Source organism: Oryx dammah, unplaced genomic scaffold (assembly GCF_014754425.2).
Source record: "Oryx dammah isolate SB20612 unplaced genomic scaffold, SCBI_Odam_1.1 HiC_scaffold_26, whole genome shotgun sequence".
NCBI classification, from domain to species: domain Eukaryota; kingdom Metazoa; phylum Chordata; class Mammalia; order Artiodactyla; family Bovidae; genus Oryx; species Oryx dammah.
Window position 1 is genome coordinate 20,368,008 of NW_024070210.1, and position 12,321 is coordinate 20,380,328.

The 12,321-nt window shown below is 39.8% G+C and overlaps 1 protein-coding gene across 4 annotated transcripts in view; it reads right to left on the bottom strand.

Moving 5' to 3' along the window:
- Nucleotides 1-12,321, bottom strand: part of PCNX1 (pecanex 1) — a 186,515-nt gene that overhangs the window by 125,156 nt on the left and 49,038 nt on the right. For all 4 annotated transcript variants that reach the window (XM_040226167.1, XM_040226166.1, XM_040226165.1 and 1 more), the window contains exons 4-6: nucleotides 10,058-10,103; nucleotides 9,152-9,241; nucleotides 191-1,897 (exon numbers count right to left, since the gene is read on the bottom strand). In XM_040226167.1, the coding sequence (XP_040082101.1) occupies nucleotides 191-1,897; nucleotides 9,152-9,241; nucleotides 10,058-10,103 (1,843 nt within the window). The remainder of the gene's footprint in view (nucleotides 1-190; nucleotides 1,898-9,151; nucleotides 9,242-10,057; nucleotides 10,104-12,321) is intronic.

Genomic DNA, 12,321 nt, shown 5'->3' on the forward strand with positions numbered 1-12,321 from the left:
TATAGAATACTTGGTGTTCACATCAAAACCTTTTTTAAGATAACCATCTTCTTCTTCATGGAAAGAAAGTTTAACAACATAGTGGATATGGGGCTGTTAACACAAAATATACTTGAAGAAGTAGCATCCAATCAACAGCATCGAAAATTGCAGAGATTCTTGGGTAAATCTCCTCCTGCAATTTACTTACCTCCACTGACCGCGTCTTGCTCTTCGCCTTCAGGAAAAGCAACCTGGCTTGGCAAGCTATTCCTAGACCGAGTGACTGTCTCTAACTGGGAAGCCCGTCCCAATAAAGATAGCTCATCTAGCACCTCTCCCTCTTTGGCCTCCAGATCGGATTTTGAAGTGGTTAAGGGTTTTATGCTTTCAGGCGCCATTAGCCTACTGGAGTCATTCAGACACGCTACTGTGCTGCTGTCCAGGCTCAACACTCGGGCCCGAGTCTTGGCACTATTTGTGCTGGAAGTCCGCCGTGCTGTCCGCTTTTTGCCAGTTCCTTCAGGGCCCAGGTGGGCTTTGTGTGTATGCTCAGAGTCGGTGCCCCTCTCCTTAGGGGCGTGTTTGGTCTTGAGGGCACTGTATCTGCCCTCAGGAGACTGACAAGAATGAGAAGTGGTGCTAGAAGAGCTATCGCTGCCGAGCTGGTGAGCAGACTGGACGCTGGACGCCCTGCTCAGGTCGCTTTGGTCACTGGAGTCCTCGTCGTGACAGAATATAGCACTACGCGGCTTGGTACCAGAGACGCCTCGAAAGGACACGTAGTCCCTATGCCGACTTGAATCGAAACTGCTGGCCCGTTTTTTCCCTGTCCGTCTCCTGCCCGACTTATGGGCAGAGGCTGTCCGGTGGATTAGGCTGGAGGATTTAGGTCGCACATCCCCCTCCTTGTGCTTTCCACCAACATCTTTACTAACTTTCGAGTCCACTGACACAGCTGGCTTCTCACCCTCCTCCTCTTGGTTTTCAGCAGTCTTCCCAGGTGGTGTGTCCCCCTGGGAAGTGAATTCATTTGCATGGGGGTTTTTATTGGCTTCTTCAGACGCAGAGGTGCTGAGGCCTTTCTGGCCATGCGCGCCCCCAGAGCCGTTAGGCTCCTTGGCCCCCTGAGCCCCGCTGTCCGTGCTCTCGTCCACGGCAGTCTTTGCTCCGCTAGTCCTTTCGTCACCCGCGCAGCTGTTCTTGTCCTCTGCCTCGGCACAGCCCTCTTTCTTCTGACTGCTCTTCTTTGCCACCTGGGGAGACTCCTCATGCTCCGATAAGATGCTCTCGATGTGAGTGGAGCTGGTCTGCTCGCTTTTGTAGCTGCTGACGGTGCTGTGGGTGTCCCGGTCCGTCCCGCTGCAGTAGCTCTCCGTTGAGCCACTACTGCGCGTGCTTAGGCTTCGCAAGCTGTCCATGCTTTTGTCTGCGTTCAAGGGTTTGCTCTTCCCACTTCTGGTAGGTGGCTGAGAATTACTGTTTTTCAGCTCGCCAACCAGCTGAAATTCCCCAGGTAAACACGAATTTTCCACCAAGGATTCTTTGGATCCAGAATGAGGCTTGGAAGATTCTAACTCACTAACAGGATCCAACCCACGCCTTTGCTGATAGAGAGGGAAGTCATTCAGTGAGGTGTCTGGGAAAGCCACAGCAGAGCTAGAGGTCCGTGGTACACCCCGCGGCCGGTGATCTTTCCTGTAAGAGTGCGAATGTAAAGGGACAAGAGAAGCTACTTCTGTGTCACAGGCATTGGACAGAGACTGCTCGACATGGTGGTGGTGGCTGTGACTTGGCAGGCTCACTTTGTCACTGAAGTCCCTTGGTAAGTCCTGTCCACATGAGGATAAGGACGGCTGAATGGAGATGAAGGAATCATTGGAGACCAGGCGGAAGAGCTTCCGGTCAGCTGCCAAATCTGTTTCAAACATATATTTGGAAATGTTAACACAAATCTATAATCTGTTTTTCTAATGTCTAACAATGGAAAGAATTCACAGTGTACCATAAATTGAGCATAAACTATTTCCCAAGTAGGTCAGTGAATTTAACAGTTGGCCAGTCGTTCCAAAGGGCTTCTTTTTATTTCCCAGCTAAAGAAAGAAAGCATTCTACTAATGGAATGAACTGAACTTCCAAATCTTCAGCGAACCTCAGAAAAAGTTCTATGGACTATCAACAATAAAAAAAGAAGCAACAAAGGATTACATTTAAAACAGACCTGGATTTCTGTGTAAGTTCTGTCCCTAACTTAGTAACTGGGTAAAGGTGGGTTACCTTTTCAAGCCTCTGCTTCCTCATCTGTAAACTGTGATATCAATCTCACCATGGGATAAGTGAGTTAATAACATACTTCCCTAACACAATGCCTGGCACAATTAATGGTAGCTATCATTATTTTACCTAGCTAAATTTAAAATCTTTTTGAAAAACTAATATAATTGATTTTTCAAATCCACAAAAACAGAGTAATCAGAAACAAACAAAAAAAATCAAAAGGTTGACCAAAGCCCAGACAAGATATGGTATAATGATAGAAGATGTCTTCCTGTTCACAATGGTTGAAAGTATTAAAATAATAATTACAGGGCAAAATACTATGTTTTATCTTTTACCACTGATGCAGCAATTAAAAATGCTTCATGAAAAAAAAAATACATATCCCCCCTATATCTGTAAGATTATTCCTTAACCCTTTGTTTAGGGCAGGGATTAGTGACCTGAGTTATCATATATACTATACACACATAAAGATAGATTAAAAATATAAATAAACCCATCTACCCACCTACCTACATTGTCATTTATCTTGAAACATAGCTTGACAACCAAACTGTACAATAGCTGATTTTTTAATATACCTTTTAACAGACAAGGATTGCTGAGTTTGCTGTTAGTTCAATAAAAAGAAATATTATTGTCTTATTTGTCATAACTGAATAGGAAAAAATACAGTAACAGAGTCTGTAATAAGTCAGACTCTTCCCAGTAGTCACTTTAAATAATAAAAGCATAATTATTCCCCTAAGATTAATATAAAATAAGAATGACTTCTAGAAATATTTATGGACTTCAAAAAAAGCTTAATGTAAGTTAGATGTAAACAACTAAAAATCTAAACTAGGAATACTCTCTAGAAGGTACCATACAAACTGTGATTTTATAAATGACCTATCTTGTGTCTTAAAGTCCTCAAGATAAGTGAAACCAATATTCTTTTCATCTGTTCAAAACTGTGCTGCTATAGCTGGGTTCTTATATTCTCTAAAAAACCCAAATTTAAAAACCATCCCTGCATTTACTTTTCTATAGTATTAATTTATAATGTTATTTTTAAAAACTCTCAACATATATCCCTATTAAGCAATTATGGGGTGATGTAATAGTCACATTTCAAGGATATTTTATAAAATAAAAACAACTGAGCAAGTAGTTGAAAATCACTAATTCTAATATACAATAGACTTTAAAAAATACCAACTCCCAAGACATTAATGAAGCAGAAATTTAAGTTTTTCATTTTAAAAGACAATAGCCAAATTTAATTTAATGCATTTGGTTTCTTCAGTGTTGCTAAATAAACATATCATAGTAAGTTTGACTCTGTCAGGAAGAATTTTAGGTGGTTTTAGGAAATTTTAAGTAAACATGCTTTCTTAAGACATTTTTTTCTTCCTGGTAGCAATACTGTCAAAGACAGGATCAAATCAACCCAGAGAGATACTATTTTTCACCCAATTAAGGTTTTTTCCAGTGATTGCTACTAGTAGTATTCAGATTAAGAAAGGCATCTTACACACTATTCATGGTGTGCAAACTGGTGCAACCAACCTTCTACAAAGAAATCTGGCAAGGTAACCAAAAACCTTCAAAAAGCATACCTACCCTTTGATCAATAATCTACTTCTAGAAATTCATGCTAAAAGATAAAATCAGATATTTGTACAAGGTTCTGAAAAAGATTATTCATGCAAAGGACACCACAGATACAAGGTGATAGGTAACAGAGGAAGTGAGGATAAAGAAAGAGATGTGGATTTTTTAGGAATATAAGAAAAATAAAGCAGTTTGTTTTTTATAATTGCTGGGGATGATCTAGAGGAGAGGAGGAAGTTATGATTTTTGTTTATAAAAGTAAAATGTTAATTCTATAAAATCCAGTTAAGTATGAGGAAGAAAATGATTTACATTTCTGCCACTGAGATAACTGTTAATATTTTTTGGTGTATCACTTTTTTCCTTTTTACTGTGATATAATTTACATGTCATAAAACTCACCCTTTTAAGAATAAAATTCAGTGGTTTTTAGTATATTCACAGATTTGGGCACTCATGACTCTAGAACATTTGCATCACCCCAAAAAGAAACGTATACCCATTATACTCATTTCCTTCTTCAGCCCCTGGCAACCACTCCTGTCCCTATGCACTTGCCTATTCTGCACATTTCATGTAAATGGAACTATATAATGTTCCAATGTGACTTTTTGTACCTGACTTCTTTCACTTTGCATGCTATATTATGTATCAGGACTTTATTCTCTTTTATGGCTAAATACGGTATATTACTTTTAACATTCCTGCGAACATATGCACACATACCCTTAGTATTCTCTTACACGCTTACAGATTGGAATCATATTTTTAAAATAATTTTATTTATAAATAGTTTTTTGGCTCTGCTGGATCCTTGCTGCTGCGCGGGCCTTTCTCCACTTGTGGTGAGTGGGGCCATTCCCCAGTTGCAATGTGTGGGCTTCTCACTGCGGTGGCTTCTCTTGCTGCAGAGACGGGCTCCCGGGCTCATGGGCCTCAGCCGCTGCCGTATGTGGGCTTAGTAGTTGTGGCTCCCAGGTTCCAGAGCACAGGCTCCCCAGTTATGGCGCATGAGCTTAGCCACTCCGAGGCATGCAGGATCCTCCTGAATCAGGGACTGGACCCGTGTCTCCTGCATTGGCAGGCAGACTCTTCACCACTGAGCCACTAGGGAAACCCAGTCATGTTTTTTATACAGTGCCATCTTTTTCACTTTAGATATTTTCTCATATTATTGTGTACTCTTTAAATACATTTTAGTACCTGCATAGTGTTATTATTAAGACAATATAATTTATTCAACCTTTTTATGGCATGTTTTTATAGTTTGTTGTTTTAAGGAGTTTTATAACAACCTCCGATGAATTCACCAAAAAGTAGTCTATAGTCACTGTTTTCAATTATTCTCCTCTGACATGTATTCTACTCCCACCCCATTAAGAAGCTATCAAGCTCACCAACATCCTCTGTGCTGTGAAGTTCAACGGTCAAGTCTCAGTCTCATATAACTTGGCCTACCAGCAACCTCTGACAAAGGTGATCACTCTCTCTGGGATGTGGGGATATGCCCCTCTACCTCACCAGTTGCTCCAATTCAGTCTCCTGGATTTATCAGACTGCAGTGGCTCAGAGCTCGACTGTTGGAACTCCTTCATTTTTCTACCTATACTCTCTCTCTCATATATCTCATCCAATATTCTGGCCCCATAATAACTAAAATTCAGAAATACCTTGTAATTAGTTTCTCCATCTTCTACCCAGCCTCAGTACTCACACAAGGATGGACTAGAGTTCTGATCTTGGGTAGGGAAGACATGAGTGAAGCTGAGGAGGGAAACTGTAGATAACCCCTTCTTAGAAAACATACCTGACACATGCCCACAACCTCAGTTTTCTCCCAATAATCCTGAATCAGGTTGATAAAATGAGTGCCAGCTAGTCAACTAACTGCTAACCAAATAACTAAAGGTCACTGTCCTGTAAATCCAAAGCAGCCAGAGAGCCAGCAGTCTCAGCTATTTAAGCCAGAATGAACAACAGCCACTAGGTGGTGCCAAACTGCAGCCCAGACTCACAGGGATCTGGATCAGGGAACCAGTCTGCCTGAACTCCAGGCCCAGCTACCGATACAGGCATCCCCTGATAGTTCATGGACTTCATATTAACCCAACCCCACGTCTGACATAACTGAATCTTTTTTTTTTTAAATATATATATACTGAAAACTCCTAAATTTAAAACTTCAACCCAGATTTCTTATCTAAAATCCAAGCCTATCTAATTATCTACTAACTACTGTTGTTTAGAGGTCCTACAGCAACTCATACCTGATATGCCCTAAATGAACCCCTTCTCATGCCCTTCACCATGCTCCCCCCGCTTCTAAATCTGCTCCTTCTCAGTCTTCTCCTTTTCAGTTAATGGAGAATCCATCCTCCCCATGATTTAGCCCCCAAATCTTAGAGTCATCTATGACTACTGCTTCTTTCCCATGCTATTTCCAAATTCATCATATCCTTTCATTAACATCTGCCACAGTCAGACTGGGCTTCCCTGGTGGCTCAGCTGGTAAAGAATCCACCTGCAATGCAGGAGACCTGGGTTCAAGCCCTGGGTTGGGAAGATCCCCTGGAGGAGGGCAAGGCAACCTACTCCAGGCTTCTTGCCTGAACAATTCCCATGGACAGAGCTGCCCGGGGGCTACAGTCCATGGGGTCGCAAAGAGTTGGACACAACTGAGCAACTAAGCACACACAGTCAGACCACTTCTCACTACCCTGATCTGTGCTCTGATTATTGCAATAATCTGCCAACTGCATCAGCCTCTGCCCCTTTTAATACACACTCAAACAATACAGGACCAAAATGACTGTTACAATGTAATAGAGATGATGATACTTCTCTGCTCAAACTCTATACAGCCGTTCATCTCATTGGAAATTGAAAGCAAAATCTCTAAAATGGCTTACAAGGGACTTCCCTCGTGGTCCAGTGCCTCTGCGCTCCCAAAGCAGAGGGCCTGGGTTCGATGCCCCGTCAGGGAACTAGATCCCACATGCTGCACCTAGGAGTCTGCATGCCACAACTAAAGATCCTGCCTGCCATAACAAGGGCCCAGGACAGTCAGATAAATAAACATCTTTTAAAAAGCAAATAAAATAAAACGCCTTACAAGACTGTAATTTGGCCCCTCACTCGCTCTGTAGCAGCCACACTATTCTGACAGGCGTGTTCCTGCGCTGGGACCTCTGCCTGTGCTGTTAGCTCTGCACGGAGGCAGTCTCCCTCCTCCCAAATATCCTGAGCAGCTCACTCCTTCTCCTGCAGGTCTCTGCTCTCACAAGATTCCCCCTCGACCATCCTGTAATATTTAAACTTACAATGCCCACAGCGGCCCCCCCCCACCATTCCGCATCCCCGGTCTCTATCACTGCATACACGTTTGATTCACAGTAGCATGTTTCCATACTAAGGGCATAAAAGCCACAGTGGTAGAAAATTCCGTCTGTTCATCAACTGATTTCTAGTACTTAGAATGGTATCAGGCACACATGAGTACTCAATAATAATTGCTAAATACATGGGAAAAATGTTATATGATAAAAGCAAGTTATAAAACTGTACGAAAGTAGTATAGCATAGTGATTAAAAGCAGAATTTAGAACTAGATTTGAACTACACGACTGCTACTTTGCAGATGGGTGATTTGGGGCAAGTTTCTTATAACTCCGCTCCTCTGTAAAGTGAGAATAACAATACTGTGAACTTCAAATGTCTGTCATGAAGATTAACTGGGTGAACGCACAGCAAGTGCTTAAGAGATGACCTAAACCAGGGTTTGATTAAGGCCTGTAGAGCCAAAGTGGCTTTCTGCCTGCTTTTGTAAATAAAGTTTTAGTATAACAGTTATTCCCACTCATTTATAGGTTGTTTACAGCCTCTTTCACTCTACAGCAACAAAGTTGAATAGCTGCAACAGAGGCCATGTGGCTGACAAAGCTTTAAAGGAGAAGTGTGCTGACTCTTCACAGGACAACAGTATGCACTCAGTGACTGAATGTGTCATCACTGTCTTCGTCAATATGTACCTGCCAGGGTAGATCTGTGTGAATATAATTCCCAACCTGCCAGACTACTACATTCTTGCTCACACAAGGTACTTCCCAGATGAAAATCAACAGACCTATGACCTGTTAAGTGCAGCGGCACTAGCCCCTCTATGATCACTACCCAGTTTCTGAGACACTGCTGATTACGTATTATACAAAAGAACTCTGTGCTTCTCAGAGATGAATTCACCTTTCCCTTTCATAAGAAAATAGCTTTCAGACCACACAGTACATTCAACTGTATTTTTTAAGGGGAGGGGACAGGCTGTGAGGGGTGGTCCACCAAAGCAAATAAATAATGATGAGGTACTGCAATTCTCCAAAAGCAATTACAGTGATAAACCTAAAATTCTAACAAAATATCCTTGTAAGAATCAAACCTGGGTAAAACACTAGTGGGAAAATGTCTCCATTCAATGATCAATTTGTAACCCTATAAATAAGTTTCATAATGAAGTATAATAGGAAATTTATCAGTTTGCCTGCTTACCAAACATCACCCATAAGCTAACAACAAAAAAACAGGCTAGAAATAGGCAGACAGGTTTCTAATCCAATTCTGGCTCACTGATTATATAACCTGGGATAATCTCAATTGGAAATGGGTATGGCATATCCATCCTTATGTCTGAAAATTAAAAATCAAACTCAGAAATGTGGCAGTTCTTTAAAAAAAAAGAACTCTATAAAATCCAAAGTACTCATTTACAATGAAATTGAATAAGGAGAAAAAAAAAAAATCACTTAAAATCAAAATTTACATTACAAATCTGCTACAAGAAGACACCAAGTTGGAGGCAGACAGTTTCTCAGTAAGTCGAACAGCAAGTTATTTCTCTGTCACACACACTGTTGTTTCTGCAGTTGGGCAACATATGCAGCAGTCGGCATTTAGAGGTCACACTGAACGGAAAAGAACAGCTTTACACACTAGGCTATCAGTAAGCTAAGCAAGATGCTCTGACCAACTAAAGGAATAGCAGATTCTTATCTCCCATCTCGTATCTATGGCATATGCTCACCAAGTTTCTCTGTTTACCTGGCAGAACATGTGAAGCTGAACTCCAAAAGCTATGAGTACCTATCACACTGTGCTACTGCTATGCTAGCGAATCATTTTATTTCCACGTTTCTAAAAAGCCACACTAAATTATTACAAACTTCTGCCAAAATATGAGCAGCACATGGCAGAAACTCACCCTGGTCATCACAATACATGATGCTGCCATGAAGTAAATTGTTCTTACCTTGTTCTTCACTTCCCTCCTTACAAAGACTAGAGCTCTGGCCCAGACTTAAACTGATATCATCAGAAGTCTTAGCGGTGTCTGTATCTCCTACAAGATAAGAGAAACCCAAGAAGACATTATATTAAAAGTAAAAGCTGTACAGGTGGCATAACAAAGAAGGACATAAGAGAGTATAGTAGATATTTATTAACTAAAGCAGTTTTTGTATCAGGGGTTACAATAAAAGAAGAGGCATTAAACCGATAGGAAGCATCATGGACTGTCAGATCACATATGTTACAAACCAAATCTGGAAAGGCCTCATAATACTAGCTAATACAACTATTTCTTTCAAAAGAAGTTTTAAAAATGAAATGCAAATTATGTAAGAACTTGAAACAATTTAAAAGTCCCTCCCAGAAAAAATCAGATAAGTTATAAAGTAACAGGGCCAAATAATAATGAGTGTATTTGACATAGATATATTGAATAAATGAGATATACATGATGTATTGGGAAAAAAAATTTTTTTAGTGTCTTATTTGTGCCTAATTTAAAGGTTTCACATTAAATTCGTTTTCTATGAACCCCACTAAAACCCATGAAAGCATTTTCCCTCAAGGCAAAGAAGCAAAGAAGTTTCTTAAAGATCAAAACGTACAATTTCATATGTGTAATCCAAGTGGTTAAAATACTGTTATGAAATTTGGATGATAAAAGAAGTGAAAGTCACTTGGTCATGTTGAAAAGGGACCACAATTTAAAACCAGCAATCTTTAATACAAGATACATAATTTTATCCACAAAATAATTTCAAGAATGATTTTTCATTACACGTAAATCCACGATACAATTAATTATCTTTACTACGACCAAAAAAGAAATGGAAAGTCAGAGGTAATGTTCAGGGGAGACCACACCTACCTTTAATAGTTGCTGCTGTTCCCAGACGAGAGGAGCCAGATCCAATCTGCAAACATGACATGAAGTAAACACAATGCTAGCTGCGCCATGAGCACAGACCAGCAAGACTATCAAATGAGATGATATCATCAGAACAAGTTATCAGTCACTTTCACCAAAAGGCCATGACATATCAGAGCCACGCTGCTGCAGCGTGTGCGGCACACCCAGTACACACACGCAGGACGCTGAATCCCGCGCGTGCTCAGGGCTGATGGAGCCCCCGGGGGAGAGCCTCCAATCCCAGACAATCTGTGTCAAACAGTCGTTATCAGTTTCACATTGCATCATGACATGTTCCAGTTATAAACAAAGCAAAACTAGGTGTCAAGTTTACCTGAAATAAATGTAGACTTATCAGGGGTTATAAAGGGAAAGTTTGGAGGATAAAACATAGTAACAAAGAGCAACCTAAATCTTCCTGTCAAATTGTTAGTGCATCAATATGTACTTTCCTGAGTTTCAGGCAGAAAGTTCTTTCTGGCTGCTATAATGCATTTTTTAAAAACAGTAATAAAAAAAAAACTAAGGCATTTAAGAAAAAGGAATTTTTTGCACAAACTCTACAAACAGAGCACTATTATAAATCTGTGGGATTTTTAGGGCTTATTCTCAAGATGGTATACAATTTCCCTAAAATTTTATAACCATCATGTATTATACTATTATAACAATCATATAAACAAATACTACAAATTCCATGAACACATTAAGGAAATCAAATATAACAACATGTCAGTTACTAAATCAACAAGTCTGAGTAGTTCTTGTTATAATCTGTTTTCAAGGGATTTGAGAAGAGAACAGTCAAGCAAACTCAGTATCTTTATACTAAAACCAAGAAAATTCACAGAATACCTGCATTTTGCCAAATCTTTCCCTTCAACTGATTCAACTGAACAGAAGTATATAATGAGAAATTTGGTAAAAGTATAGCTAATGATGACTTTAAAGGGGCATGAGGGACTTTCTTGGTCTGGACGGCAATTAAATGGGTGTACACTTTATGTAAAAATGTACTGAGCTATACACTTAATATGCATACACTACACATATGAAAGCTATGTCAGTGAAAAACAGCAAAAATAAGCATATGCATATAGGTTAAAACTACTAATAAGCAGTATAGACCCAAAAAATGAGCTTTGCAATATTTTTGAACAGTTTATTAAGTTTGATTCTCCTGCTTTTTCCTGCTATCTGCTTTCAATTAGCCACAAAAAGCACTGCAACAGACAGGGAGAAAAAGGCCCCAAAAGCATTTGACTGCAAAAAGAGTTTCATTCTAAACATACCTGCTAAATAAGTTAAAAAACCAACAAGTTATTTTTCTACTAGAATAATAAACACATAACTTTCTACACAGAAGCTTACAAACAAGTAAGCAAAACAGAAAGTACCATTTCGTGGCATCCTTCTAAGAATTTAAAACTTTAAAAAAAGAAAAGTTTCTTGAATATGCATAGAGTAGTCATTTGCTCCCAACCTCAAAGTGTTTCCCTTTTTCTCTCCTTAACAAGCCTCTCATTTTGTTCAAATGTTGGACATATATCTTTTGATTTATGAAGAGAGGACCCAGACTCTAATCTAGGTGTTGCGCCCTCATTCTGGTCAATGAATGTACAGGAGAGTCTATTGGAAGGCTCTGGGGAAAGACCTCCCTGTGTCTGAGACGATAATGACCAAGGACAACTCTGCCCAGATTGTCACCTGCTTCTTCAGTTTTCAACAGGATCATAATTGAAGCTGCTGTCTGTGCTCATTCTGCAACTCTGAGAGAAAACCAAAAGGCCTGGGGAAATTCCAACCCAGAGCCCTAATAATGTTTAGCTGCTGAACAAACGCTATACAACCAGCTCCAAATATAGGTGACAAACTCCTATTTCTTTAAGTCACTTAATTAGTTGAGTTCTATTACTTGGTGACAAAAGCAATCTTAACAGATACAATGTATGGTTATATTTTTATCCTTCATGCTTTCCTGAACTGTTTCAAGCTTATCCCCGCAAATATAATGGGGTTGTTACTGTTCACATGTGAAACAATAAGGGACTGAAAATATAAACCACAGTACATACAAATAAAATGCAGTTTTCAAGATGTTCACTGCAGGAAACACTTAATAGTATTAACATTCATGATATAGTCAGTGAAGAGAGTCAAGTGCCAAAGAGCAAGCATGCTAAAATCTCTTTGTTTAAAAACTTTTTTTTTTATTATGACAT